The sequence below is a fragment of the Pristis pectinata genome, chromosome 7, assembly GCF_009764475.1.
Source record: "Pristis pectinata isolate sPriPec2 chromosome 7, sPriPec2.1.pri, whole genome shotgun sequence".
In the NCBI taxonomy this organism is placed as follows: domain Eukaryota; kingdom Metazoa; phylum Chordata; class Chondrichthyes; order Rhinopristiformes; family Pristidae; genus Pristis; species Pristis pectinata.
In genome coordinates, this window is record NC_067411.1 from 49,861,266 (window position 1) to 49,875,916 (window position 14,651).

The following is a 14,651-nucleotide window of genomic DNA, read 5'->3' on the forward strand; positions in this document are numbered from 1 at the left end:
GCAGGGGTATTTGCAGACATTTTTAACCTCTCCCTGATTCAATCTGAGTTTCCCAACTGCTTTAAGAAGACCACTATCATCACTAACTTCCTGACCAACAGACCGCAATCAGTGAGGATAGGCAGCAACACCTCCACCATTATTCTCAACACTGGTGTCCACAAGGCTGTGTCCTCAGCCCCCTACTCTACTCCCCATACACTTATGACTGTGTGGCCAGATTCTGCTCTAACTCCATCTACAAGATTGCAGGTGATACCAACGTGGTGGGTTGAATCTCAAATAATGATGAGTTGGAGTACAGGAAGGAGATAGAGAGCCAAGTGACATGGTGTCATGACAACAACCTTTCCCTCAATGTCAGCAAAACAAAAGAGCTGGTCATTGACTTCAGGAAAGGGAGCAGTGCACATGCTCCTGTCTACATCAATGGTGCTGAGGTCGAATGGGTTGAGAGTTTTAAGTTCCTAGGAGTGAACACCACCAATAGCCTGTCTTGGTCCAACCATGTAGATGCCACGACCAAGAAAGCTCACCAGCGTCTCTACTTCCTCAGGAGGTTAAGGAAATTTGGCATGTCCCTTTGACCCTCACCAATTTTTATCGATGCACCATAGAAAGCATCCTATCTGGATGCATCACGGCTTGATATGGCAACTGCTCTGCCCGTGACCACAAGAAACTGCAGAGAGTTGTGGACACAGCTCAGCACATCACAGAATCCAGCCTCCCCTCCATGGACTCTGTCTGCATTTCTCACTGCCTTGGTAAAGCAGCCAGCATAATCAAAGACCCCACCCAGCCAGGACATTCTCTCTTCTCCCCTCTACCAATGGGCAGAAGATACAAAAGCCTGAAAGCACATACCACTAGGCTCATGGACAGATATTCCGCTGTTATAAGACTATTGAATGGTCCCCTAGTATGGACTCTTGACATTACAATCTACCTTATTATGGCCTTGCACCTTATTGCCTGCCTGCATTGCACTTTCTCTGTAACTGTAACACTTTATTCTGTATTCTGTTATTGTTTTACCTTGTACTACCTCAGTGTACTGTTGTAATGAAATGATCTGCATGGTTGGTATGCAAGACAAGTTATTCACTGTACCTCGGTACATGTGGCAATAATAACTCAATTTACCAATTTTCCATCCTTTCTCCTGAATATCCGGATGCAATCTTTTAATGTTTAATTCTGTAGATATAACAGCAGGGTTGCAGCCATATCTGTGCTTCTGAGGAGGATGGGAAGATGAAGGCCCCTGGCTAAACTCTCCTTCTTATCCAGGGAGAATTGGGTTGGGAGGAAGATATTTTATCTTTAGGTCCAGGGTGGTCAGTCGACGAAGTGAGCCAAACTGAAGCTTTAAAAACAGAAGCACCACCATGGGGCATGTGACCAAATTTCCTAGTTGCCAGACGAGTGTGCAAGCAGTGAAGGCAATGAAACAGCTACTGAATCTAACTTCTATCACAGAGGAGAGACAACTGACCTGGAGATCCCTCTGCCCAGTATCACACCTCACCATGCAATTACTTACTGGGGTGGCAGAATGGAAGTTAGAAACTGGGGGTGGAAACAATGCCCTCTGACCTGACAACACCCTCTGGCTCTTGCCTAACCAACACATTCCTGCCCTTACCCAACCAATGCCCCCTGACTTCTGTCTGACCGACAGTCTCGACCCCATCCTGATCAGTACCCTCCACTCCAACGTTCCTTCCTCTGCTTTCAAAGCCCTCTGCTGATAGGCCTTGCCTCTCTGTGAAAACTGTCTGATTTAGTATAGGTCCCGATTTTGTGTGAATCAATATTACTACTTTCTATAGCATTTCCTTAAAGATGAAATTCACAGAAATCCACTAAAATCTTCATATTATTCAATGAATTTTAGAGGATCTATTCAATGTCTGAGATAAGTTAATATTCATTGAAACCTCATTATTCTGTGGAAAAACCTCACCCACACACCGCTGCCAGTTCTGCTAACTCTGTAAGAGGCGCAGTTACAAGGCCAGACTGGAAGCAGTTCAAACCGCTTTAAGAAGCCGCTGTGAGCAATGTATTCTTTCTGCTCTGGTTTCCATTGACAGTCTGCCTCCTAGAGTGAGCAGTAACAAAATAAGACCACAAAAAATTTACAGCAGTTCTGAGACCCGACTCCAGAACGTGTGTTTGTTCAACTCACATTCCAGCAACAGTCAATGCCTGCTGTGCATATTGCAGCTCAAACCACATAGACGCTCCAAGCACATAACTTCTACAACATCAGAACAAGGCCACTCCACTTACATTGTGAACACAATGAATATCTTCTCAATAGCTCCTGCACAAATCAACCAGCACTATGAATGTGAAGAAATAGCACTGCATTGAAAGTCCAGTTTAACTGCATTGCTACCTACTACAGATTCATGGGTGTGAAATGCCTTATGTTGTGCCTGCATGTACGAGTGTGTGTGTGTGTGTGTGTGTGTGTGTGTGTGTGTGTGTGCGCGCGTGTGCGCGCGTGTGTAAATCAATACGCAGAAGTCAATTTTAAGGACCCATTACTTTTCGATGATGTGCTGGATGTGAGAAAGGAACTTTCAGTTACGTGGAGGAGAAGGTGATAAGAATTAATTAATTGTGCATTTGCTGACTTGCTAATTTTAGTAAGAGGGAGGAATTTGATATAATCCCAAACTTACTTGAAATATTTGTTAAAGTTATGTTGTTTCTCAGTATCTAGATTACTCCGCAACCTAATATCCTGATAATTAAAGGGCTGAACAAACTTGCCCTTTTGCAGGTTTAATGAGATATACTTTTAACAAACTTAACTGAAATAGGTGTACTTTTAGCAAGTATTTTTTTATTGGACTTTGCTTTGACACCTGTATTTTGATCTGAATACAGAAAATTGGCTCTTATGATTCTGGTGTTTGATCACGAACATTTACATTGGAATGGGATTCTCAAAAGACTCTTAATAGTTACATTTCCCACTCTGTGTAACACAGCCATTGGGAGCCAAGAGTATGCCTTGTTATAATGAGATGCGTGCTGCAGTCAATGCTCCATCACACAGCATGAAATGGAACAGGAAACTATGGAAACAATAACCATCAGGCTTCTTGGAAAGTAATGCAAAGCATTTGAAAGAGGGGAGGGCACATTTTAGATCCCTCCATGGCTATCTTCAAATTGATAGAAACAACAAAAACACAAGACACTGGAAACATAAACGAGAATATCAGCCAAACTACATCATTACTTTCTTGCCAGGCTTGGAGGGTTTATATCTAACCAACTTCACCTGCACTACAGTTTTGCCCACCTTCCTGACTCCCAACAAATTCCCTCTCTCAGCTCCTGCAGCAGACACACACATCCACATCACACAGCCTCCTCCAGCCAGCCCTCCCCCTCCCGCCCCCCCATTCCATATACAGACACATGGCACCCACAAAAACAGGCTTACACAAAGAAACCCACAGTGCACCAACGTTTGCCCATCCCCTCTCTCCAGCAGTGGACTTTTACAGGCGAGTGTGGATTGTCTCAGAGCAGTTTCCAGGCTGGAGACTGGGGTACGTACATTGCTCGCAGAGGACTGTTCTACAATGAGGATTGGGTCTGTAAGCTGCAGCTTGTCAACTCCAGAACGCCATCATACACTAGGTCTCCAGGCTTAGGCTGGGTTATTGGATTCGAGGAGCAAGATCAAGAAAGATATCACCTTACTAGTTGCCTTTGACACTGCTGGAAATTATTCTTGACTTACTGGTCTAAACATATTCAGGGAGAGAAAGGGGAGGGAGAGAAATTGACACAGTAACAGAGTGGTGAGTGCAGTGTATGCAGTATGTGTTTGAGTGTTTTAATATCTGTGTGTGTGTGTGTGTGTGTGTGTGTGTGTGTGTATAAGTGCTATTGTGTGGAGTTTGTGTGCCTATTGGTATGGGTTGTGTGTGAGTCTGTGTTAGGGAGTGAAAGTGCTATGAGTGTGGAGTTTGTGAGCTGGTTGATAGAGGGTTGTGTTTCAGAGTTTGGGGTGTGAGTATGTATGGGTGGGTGTGGTTATACAACAGAGTGTGGGGACACCAGTAATGGGAGAGCTAAAGAAAACGTCAAGATGCAGAGATAATCCTTTAATTGAGTCAGTTTGGACGCACCTGCTGTTTTCCAAATAAATTGGTTGAAATCAAGATGAAAATAATTTCTCAAATGATTACAAACAGTTACTCTGAAAATGTATTAAAACTAATTTGGTATTTCACAATTTTGATGAACTTTTGTAGTTTCAAAGGTTGCTCATGTGCAGAGGGAGTTTAGACCTGCTCCTCATTCTTGTTTCTACGGGCATGCTCATTATTATCACTGAATAAGGCTAATGGCAGCAAAACGACCGCAAACTCATTTAAATACAAAAATATTGAAGAAGATCACAAGTTAAAGTTGTGTTTTGTTTTTACTTGTAACTGCAGCCAGGAATATCTTTCTGTTCCCCTAGCACTAAAGAGCTAATGAGATCCCACATATGGCTTCCAGATTTAAATGTTAGTTTAATGTTTAGAGCACAGAAGCCTGGTGTTGCTATATTGCCCTTGCCAAAACTGTAACAGTTTGAACAAAAATGCTTAAATCATTTAGTCAATAATATAATCCACAAGAAATTACTCCTGAAGAATAGCACGGCCATTCTAGATGTTGGTGTGTGGTAAAGCATCAGCGTTCTGTCTGAACGGAAAGTGAGAAGAGCTTCCTTCAGTGGGAGTGTCTCCATGCACAAATTTGCCAAGTGCCTTGTTATGAATGTGTAGCCTTGAGTGACACAGGACTCTTGGAATTAGAGTGTTCTAAGCTGAAATGGATCAAATTACAACTGGAACTCAGCCCCTGACACCTGCCTGATGGTTATGGTTCCATATGGAATGTCCTGCTGCAACTGCTGGAGGTTTGAGTGAAACAGGCAGTGCCTGGGACCACAAGTAATGCTCTCCGCCCCCTAATTGGGAAATGATGTGCACTGGGGCTGAAGGAGTGAACACAAACCCACGTAAAACAAGAAGTTAATATAAAATGCCAAATCAAAAACAGGGAATGGGACGAAATACACTGTTAGGGCAGGCTAACAATGCAGTAACTGGTTTAAAAACACAGATCCTCACAGATCCTTCAATGACAGCGGCTTGTTTTCAAAGAAACTTAATGAAGACACAGAATCTCCAGCAAAATGTCCCCAATGGCATGCAGTAAGTAGTAAAAATATACATTCTATTGGAGCCTTGATTTAGCTAGAGCAAATCTCCAGAGCAGCACTATTGATTTGAATCAATAGTGGGCTGGGTCTGGGACATAACCCCATTCAGGGTGGTACATCTTCTCAGGGCACATGTTCTGATATATTCTTCACGTTCATCATGGAATTGGGGGGGTGGGGGGTTGTTGGTCAGTTATGGCCTTCATATTAACCACCTAAGAGCATAGCCAGAGAGGATTAGGGGTGTGAAAGAATTAATTATAAGGGATGCACCCCTTGACACAGGCATATCCCTGAGACTGCTTTTAGGACATTGTACTTCATGGCATGAGGTTTCATTCTGGAGAGGGACAGTAAACCAAATTAAAACTACAGTAAACTTCCTCCTGAACAAAATGTCTCATTGAGGATGAGGCAATTTGCCGTCAACATTTACAAGAGCATTAAATGTGAAAGAAAAGATTCTCGTCATCTGCATGGTCAGAGTATGTGGGCACAGAGCTCTGACTTGTAGGTTGCACAGACAGTAGCTGACACAGGACATTTGGAGCTGAGACTCAACACAGAAGAAAATAGGAGCAGGAGTGGGTCACCTGGTCCCCCAAGCCTGTCTTGCTTCAACTCCTCTGTTCTAGATCCCCATAGCCCTAAATCCCCTGATCTTTCAAAAATGTATCTACCTCCACTTTAAGTACTTGTGGTGAACTAGCCTCCACAATACTCTGGAGCAGAGAACTAGAGATTCACTACCCTCAATGAGAAGAAATGTCTACATAACTCAGTTTTAAATGACCAGTGCCTTATCTTGAAAATAGGTTCCCCTCCAAGTTACACACCATTCTGCTTAAGATTCTCTCATTAGTGAAAATATCTCAACAGGAAACACAATCTCTGGGCTGTATGAAATAGTTAACAGCTTGATGTAAAGTCTGACTGGTGTGTGCTCTGGTTTAATACAACATGGTTATTTCAATAGGCAAAGAGAGAGCACCAGCTTCTGCCCGTAGGGGCTTCATCCATCCTCACCAACCTCACTGGCCTCCACCCTCCCCACCCCAACCCATTCTCTCTACCATCCCCTCCCCGCCCTCACCACTGTGTACCCCAGTTCCTGGCTCCAGATTCACCACTGGCTCTTGATCCTACTCTGCGGTTTGTTCCTTTTCCAAGCTGTTCTTGCAGGCTGGATCACTTTTGTACCCCAATCCCTAAAGGCACCACCTCTGCCCTCCCCATCCACCTCCTTCCTCCAGTGTTACCTTGATCCAGAGTGTCATGCTGACACAAGGCAAAGCCCTGAAAATGGACCAGGCCCAACTCCCCTCCTGCTTCCCCACTCCTCTGCTTCTCCCTTCCATTTCTTCAATCTTTAGGCAGACAGAACCAATCCACTGTTCTCCATAGGCCAGCAGCTTGTCCAAAACATGAAGCAGACTGATGCTGGGAAGGTTGGTTGGTCAGGGTGGGAGCACTCTGGCTGAGTGAGGAAGAAAAACTGAGATGAGGAGAATTCAGCCAGAAGGTGATGAATCTGTGGAATTGGTTGCTACAGAGGGCTGTGAGGCCAAGTCATTGGGTGTATTTAAGACAGAGATTAATAGGTTCTTGATTGGTAATGGGGTTAAGGGTTACGGGTTAAGGGTTATGGAGAGAAGGTGGGAGAATGGGGTTGGAAGAAACAATCAGCCATTATTGAATGGTGGAGCAGACTCGATGGGCCAAATGGCCTAATTCTGATCCTATATCTTATGGTCTTATGGATGGGTGACCCCATCAGGTACCAGAGGAAGAGAGGACACAATAGACCTGAGCTGGTGTTTTTCATTTCAAGAACTGTAGGTTCCCTTCCAAGTTGCATACCATTCTGACTTGGAAATATATTGCTGGTCCTTCATCCTCTCTGAGTCTAAATCCTGGAAATCCCTCCCCAACAGCACTGTGGTGTATTCTCACCAGGAGTTCAAGAAGATTTGAGAAGTTGGCTCACCACCACTTTCTCAAGGGTAATTTGGTACGGACAATAATGCTGGCCTTCCAAGCGATGCCCACATCCTGAGAAATGAATGGATAGAGCTGCTGAACTTTTGGCTGACATTCACTGTGAGGCTCAGACAGGTACAAAACATGCCTGGGTGACGTGTCGGAAAGTAAATGGCATCCAATGAACAATCCCAGCCTCCAGAAACTGAAAAGTAAAACGTCAGCAGAGGATCATGAGAGGTCAGATGGGATTGTTAGGCTGCGTTAGTTGGCTGATTCAGATAGACAGCTAATTGGTAATTTGCACAGCCACTGCTGAAGGGAAAATAGCTACTTGAAAAGCAAACCCACTCTGGGCAGATGTAATGTGACTCTCCCTTCCTGTATGGCTATGGCTGTATACACACATCAGACCATCATTGCATGATCTATGTGGCAGGCAGTATTAGAACTGACTTAACAGCCTCTCTCTTATTAACTCAGATGCTTCCTGCTAAACAGAAGTAAAATTCCAACAGACTCACGAAGGCTCCTCGGAAACAACCAGCAATTCCTCCAGCTCCTGCGCCTGTCTGTACCATGGCAGCTTTGCTTCCACAGGGAGTTTCTCTATAAATCAAACAAACAAATCAACTGCAGGGTCAAGAAAGAACTGAAGAAGATGAATATTCAGACAAGGTCTCAATCTCCTCTCACAAACTGTTTCACGTAATGAGGTTGTCTATTTTAATTGTCTTCAAGTGTTCACTGAGGATGACTGTTTTTATATAAGCCAGGAACTGTAAGACTTTATGTTCTGAGGTGTAATTACATCTCCGTACCTGCATTGATTGTACAGTGGTTAAAATATGCTGCTGATAACATTCTGTCTTTGTCAATACCTGATGGTGACAATATTTCATCGTCAATGGCAATATTTTACCATCCAATGGCAATAGTTAACCACCCAAAGACAATTCTTTATCATCAGCAGCAATGAGTTAATTCAATTAATCCCACAAAAATTTCTCTAGCACCTTCTGCTCCCTGAACCCTATCAGACTCTGGCTCTGCAACACCTCAGACATCATGTTCGTCCTTGTATTTGAACCCCTTGCCTCTTCCCATGTGACTGTCTTCTGGTCCCCTCTCTTCTTCCATGGAACTTCCCATCTTTACTCTGATCCCCTGTCTCTGACTTCTCTTATATTTCCCTCTCTACTTTCCCACCTTTGGTAACCAGTTTTCAACCAAGTAGTGCTTTGAAATCCCCTCCTGGAAAACCTCTTCAACACCCATCTTTTCATTTGATACCTGTGATGGCTATTTGACAATGATACTGCTTCATTTGGTCATATATTGATACCTTACTAAATGATGTTTAGATGGCTTCTAAAACTGCAGCTTTCATAAACATGCAAAACAAAGATGGTGAAAAGCTATATCTCTTGGTGTTCAACATTCTTAGCTTGAGGATGAAATGGAATATTCCAAAATTATTCTACATTAGCTTTTCTTCTAATAGTAGCTGCATGAAATGACAGCATGGTTTGAGGGTGGCATGCTTCTGCTGCTAATGAGATTGCCTATTTTTATCAATATGTAAATGTCAATATGTTTCAGTATGAACTTACATCAAGTGACACCGAGATAGATGACCGATAAATGCTTTTCATGGTATTGGTTGAGGGCTAAGAAATACCCACAGGAGTGGGGTGCTCCTGCTCTTCTCCCACATTCTTTCTTCCTGTCACAGCCATCACCACTAGGCTACACTTAGCATCTCAGGGGCAGAAATGGGTTCTCTCTCGGTGTATTGCCACATGAACATTCCCTTTCTTTTTCAATCTTTTTATTAAATTTCAAATTAATATACATAACAATAGTGATTATACACATAGTGCGAAGGGATTGGGATGACAATAATAACAGTTGACATATACACTCACAGGGAGTAAAATATATAATCTGAACCTCCTAATCTCTTACTAAGTGAACATGATACAAAAGAACAGAAAAGAAATTTAATTATATGAAACGAGAACCCCAAAATTTAAAAAAAAACAAAAGCAAACCAAAAACTTCAAAAAAAAAGCTGTACTGTTATTTCTTTGGTTAAAAAAAAACATTATTATGTTGTTAGTTCTGCTCCTCTATATTCAAAGGTTATTGAAAGGGATTCAAAAAAGATCTGCTTACATCATATGGAAATACTGAATAAATTGACTCCAAACTTCCTCAAATTTAAGCGAAGGATCAACAGTTCCACTCCTAATTTTTTCTAAGTTTAAACATGCTATAGTTTGAGAAAACCATTGAAATTTGGTAGGAGGTATAGGATCCTTCCATTTAAATAGAATGGATCTCTTGGCCATTAATGTAACAAATGCAATCATACGACAAGCTGAAGCGGATAAATGGCCGGAGTCCATCACTGGTAACCCAAAAATTGCAGTAATAGGATGAGGTTTTAAATCAATATTCAATACAATTGAAATAATATTAAAAATATCTTTCCAATATTTTTCAAAAGAGGGCAGGACCAAAACATATGTGTCAGGGAAGCCACCTCCGAATTACATCTGTCACATATAGGATTTATATGGTGATAAAAATGGGCTAACTTGTCCTTAGACATATGGGTCCTGTGAACCACCTTAAACTGTATCAAAGAGCGTCTAGCACACATTGAAGATGTATTAACTAATTGGAGAATTTTCTTCCATGTCTCTATAGGTAAAAGTACCTGGAGTTCTCTTTCCCATTCATTCTTAATACATGAACATTCCCAAGCTGCTGGTTGACCAAATGACTTTATTTGGGAGGGTGAATTCCTTTAAGTATATAGGCCTTGCACTGAAGAGTTCCACTGGCAATGGGCCCCAAATAAAACCAAAGAGAAATGATTGTTGTTTGAATCCAGAGTAGCAGAGGCCATTTTCTATCCCACTGGGACAGGCAGGCTGACTTGCCCAATATTGGCCTCCTGATTGCTGTCCTGTGTAATGGTTTCTCCTCTTCTTGTCCACGGAAATGGCCCTTGCTCTTTCTGCTCAGAGAAATAGCAACTCCTACTCCTGTAAAAATGGCTACTCCTCTTCCTCCATGGAAATGTTCCACTCCTTGCCACTGCGGAAATAGCCTCTCCTCTTGCATCCCATTTATAAACTTATGTAAGTATGGATTATTTCCCTCAAAACAAGGGTAAAAAATCTCACACATGATCCCATCACTTCAGCCCACAATCCCCACTGAACGCTTAATTGTGATATCGAGCCAGAAAAGCCTGGAGCTAGGTTGAAACAGCGGAATCTTTTATGCCCAACCAAGCAGCAGTTTGGAAGGAAGTTATTTTCAGAGCAAAATGGAGGTGTGTAGTGTTGGAGGCAGTCAGGGAATGATGGGATTCATGGACTGTCAAGACCACCCTCTAAATTCTGTATAGAGTGCAGGGATAGTTGCAGAGCTCAGGGCTTGGGCCACTGCTCAAAGCTCATTGAGTGTCAGTTAAGGCAGGTTCTGGCAGAGTCCTCAAAGAGGTAACTTGCATGAGGTTAATTTTGAGATATTGGGAGTCCTGCAAGAGCACACTGAAGAGAAGTCTAATCTAATTTGGGATGCAGGGAATAATAGACATCACCTTTTTTATTGGCTGCCTGTCACACTTATATCCAGAGCACTACTTTAACTATACTTCTGTCTCTTGTAATTTTCAATGAATCATTTGTAGGGTTGAAGTCTGAGAGTAACAGCAGAACAATCCCAGTCCAGACACAACATGCTGCACCTCACAAAAACAGCATTTGGTCTGCTTAGAGGAATTTCCATCAAAAACTACAGGTTGTTACAATTACAGGTTTTTATTTCAGAACCACTCATTAGAATAATGAGCGCCTGAGAAAAGAAAAAAAATATTGGTTTTATTTTTGAATAAGTGGCAGTTTTCCTATTCAACCTTCAAGAGATCAAAAGGCTTTCCTTGTGGATTGGTCCCAAATGCCCACTGGAACCAAGCTTGGATGCAACTGATTTAATAGGAATTGCCTGAAATGTGGATGAACTTGGCTTGGAAACTGTTTCAGCACCTGGAGTGAATTTGATGATTTTATGCTCCCAGCATTGAAGTTCCTACATCAGAAAATTTGGGAATGATTTGTCCCTGATAGGTACTGTAATATGTCATCCATTGTAAAATTTATTTTCATGGGAATTAATGAACAAACACAGAGCGGCTCGAGCTTGTAGCATTAGCCAGATGACCAGGGACTGGCTGAATGTGGGATAGCAAGTTGCAAGCAGTTTAGAGAGATATTGAAAGATCAGGTGAGTGGCAAAACCTGGCAAATGGAGTATTATAGAGTCATAGAATTCTGTAGCATGGAAATGAGCCCTTCGGCTCACCACATCCATGCTGACCTCTTTTTGCGCATCCACACTAATCCTATTTGCCTGCATTAGGTCTGTATCCTTCGATGCCTTGCCTATTCAAGCACCTGTCTAAATGCCTCTGGAATGTAGTAATTGTATCTGATTTCACCACTTCCTCTGGCAGTGTGTTCCAGCTATCAACCACTCTCTGTGTAGACATTTTCCCCTCAGCTCCCTTTTAAAACTCCTTCCTTTCAGTTTAAACCTATGCCCTCTTGTTTTTGATACTTATACCCATCTACTCTATTTGTGTGGTTCATAATTTTATATGCATCTATCAGATTACCCTTCAGTCTCCTTCGCTCCAAGTAAAACAAGCCAGCCAATCCAATCTCTCCCAACAACGAAAGCCCTCCAATCTAGGCAACATCCTGGTGAATCTCCTCTGCACTCTCCCAGTGCAATCACATCTCTCTTATAGTGTGGCAACCAGAATTGTACATAATACTCCAAGTGCAGTCTAGCCAGTGTTTGTACATTTGCTTCATAATGTCCTAACTTTCTTCACCACCCTATCTGTGTTGCCGCTTTCAGGGAACTATGGACTTGAAGCCCAAGGTCCTTCTATTCAGCAACATTCCGTAGTGCTCTACCATTTATTTTACTTTCCAAGATGCATCATAATGCACTTGTTGGCCTCAACTTTTCATCTGATCTATATCTTGCTGTAGCCTTAGACAACCTTCCTCGCTATCCACACCACCAACTTTCGTGTCATCCGCAAACTTATTAATCACTCTCCTTATGTTCACATCCAAGTTAATATATATCATAGACAGGGGTCCCAGCACTGATCTCTGCGGTACACCACTGGTCATAGAGTTCTAATTTGAAAAGCATCCTTCCACCACTACACTCTGCCTCCTATCACCAAGCCAGGTTTGGATCCAATTAGCCAGCTCACCTTGGATCCCATGTGCCTTAACCTTCTGGACCAGCTTATCATGCAGGACCTTGTCAAATGCCTTACTAAAGTCCATATAGACAATGTATATGGTCCTGCCTTCACCGATCTCCTTTGTTACCTCCTCATTATGGTCCCACCTATCTCCCCCATTGCTTCCCTGAGCATCCTGGGATAGATCTCATTTGACCTGTGATTTATCCACCCATTAGCATTCCAAGACGTGTAATACCTCCACCTTCTTAATACTGACATGCTTCAGACTATGAACATATCCCTCCCTAAACTCACTATCTTCCACCTCCACCTCTTGCTGAATACAGGCGGTAAGTATTCATTTTGAACTTTCCCACATCCTGTGGCTCCACAAAGAGATTACTCCTTTAGTCCCTGATGGGACTTGTTCTTTTCCCTGGCAGCCCTCTTGCTCCTGCTATACTTACATAATGTGTTGGCATTCTCCTTAATCTTACTTGTCAAGGATATTTCTGCCCTCCTATTTTCTTTCTTAAGTTCTCTCCTACACACTTTATTCTTCTCAAGAGAGTCACTTGATTTTAGTTGGCTATATCTGTCATAAGCTTCTTTTTTTCTCATCAAACTTTCAATATCTTTTGTCATCATTCTTAACATTGTTGCCTTTTATCCTTACCAGAACTTCTTTAATTCTAACATTTCCCCAACAATAGATGTGAAGTTAATCTGCCTCTTGTTACCCACTTTTTGCCTCCATCCCTTTTTTGATCACAATGTCACAATGGCAGTTTTCCCAACCTCTGGCACAAGTTTTTGGAAGATTGTATCTAATGCATTGACTATCTTTGCAACCACTTCTTTTAGGTTACTAGCGTGCAAGCTATCCTGTCCAAGCCCTATTTGTTTCCCTAATACTAATTTTTCAGTGATGGTATTTAATTCCTCTCCAGCACTATTCAGTATTATTGGGATGTTCAGAGCATCTTCTGCTGTAAAGTCCTCTGCCACATATCTGCTCTGCCATTTCCTTGATTCCCCAATAACAATCTCCCCAGCCTCATTTTCTAGAGAGCCAATGTTCACTTGAACCTCTGTCTAATTACTTATATTCTTAAAGAAGCTCCATTTATCCATGCTTAAATTCCTCATTCGTCTGTCCTCACGGTTTATTTTCTCCTTCTTTCTCATCATTATAGTCCACTTTTGCTGAATTTTTTGTTTTTTATCCCAATCTTTGAGTCTACTGCTAACTTTTGCCTCCTTATACAATTTTTCTTTCAGCTTGTTTCCCTCTAACATCATTGGTTCATCATGTTCTTTTCATCCCTCCCTTAGAGTCTTTCCTCATTACTGGGATGCATTTTTGCTGAGTGTCATGAATTACCTCCTTGTCAGCCATCATCTTTTATCTGCTATTCATTGGCCCAGTCCACTTTAGTCAAATCTGTATTCGTTATAATCTCCTTTATTTAAACATAGCTCTTTCTGACCCTTGTTTCTCCTTCTCACACTAAATACAATATTCCATCATAATATTATCACTACTCCAAGGAGATTTTTTTTTTACTCTGAGGTCATTTATTAAACCTGCCTCACTATACGCATTACCAGTTGCAAGACTTCTTAAGTAAGCCCTTCATTCAATGGATAAAAGGCTGCTATTTGGCTATGAGGGAATTCTGAGAAAATAATAGAGCCCAGGATAAAAGACCAAGTTGCTATGGTACAAGATCCTTGCCTTTCCTGTCTCCAAAATATAATTTCACCACCTTGACCTGTGATGGGAATATGGGGGGAATAAAGGTGGGATCAATGCAGGATTAGCATAAATAGTGTTGTGGTTGGTGTGGCCTTGGTGGGCCGAAGAGCCTGTTTCCGTGCTGCATCTCTCTCTGACTCTGTGGCATCTATGATCAGAGAGGGACTAACACGCTAATCATATCTCGACCTGAAATAGGAAAACAGAAAATGTTAGAAACACTCAGCAGGTCAAAGCATCTGCGAGAGAGGAACCTTTTCCACAGGTGATGCATGACTTGCAAAGTATTTCTTGCATTTTCTGTTTTTATTTCCGATTTCCAGCCATCTGTGTTCTTTTGATTTTCACACTTTGATCTGAAATCAGAATGGACA

At 42.1% G+C, this 14,651-nt stretch overlaps 1 protein-coding gene across 5 annotated transcripts in view; it reads right to left on the bottom strand.

The window, feature by feature from the left end:
* LOC127572812 (ADAMTS-like protein 1) overlaps positions 1 to 14,651 on the bottom strand; it is a 480,850-nt gene that overhangs the window by 95,725 nt on the left and 370,474 nt on the right. For all 5 annotated transcript variants that reach the window (XM_052020448.1, XM_052020447.1, XM_052020449.1 and 2 more), the window contains one exon: positions 7,756 to 7,840. In XM_052020448.1, the coding sequence (XP_051876408.1) occupies positions 7,756 to 7,840 (85 nt within the window). The remainder of the gene's footprint in view (positions 1 to 7,755; positions 7,841 to 14,651) is intronic.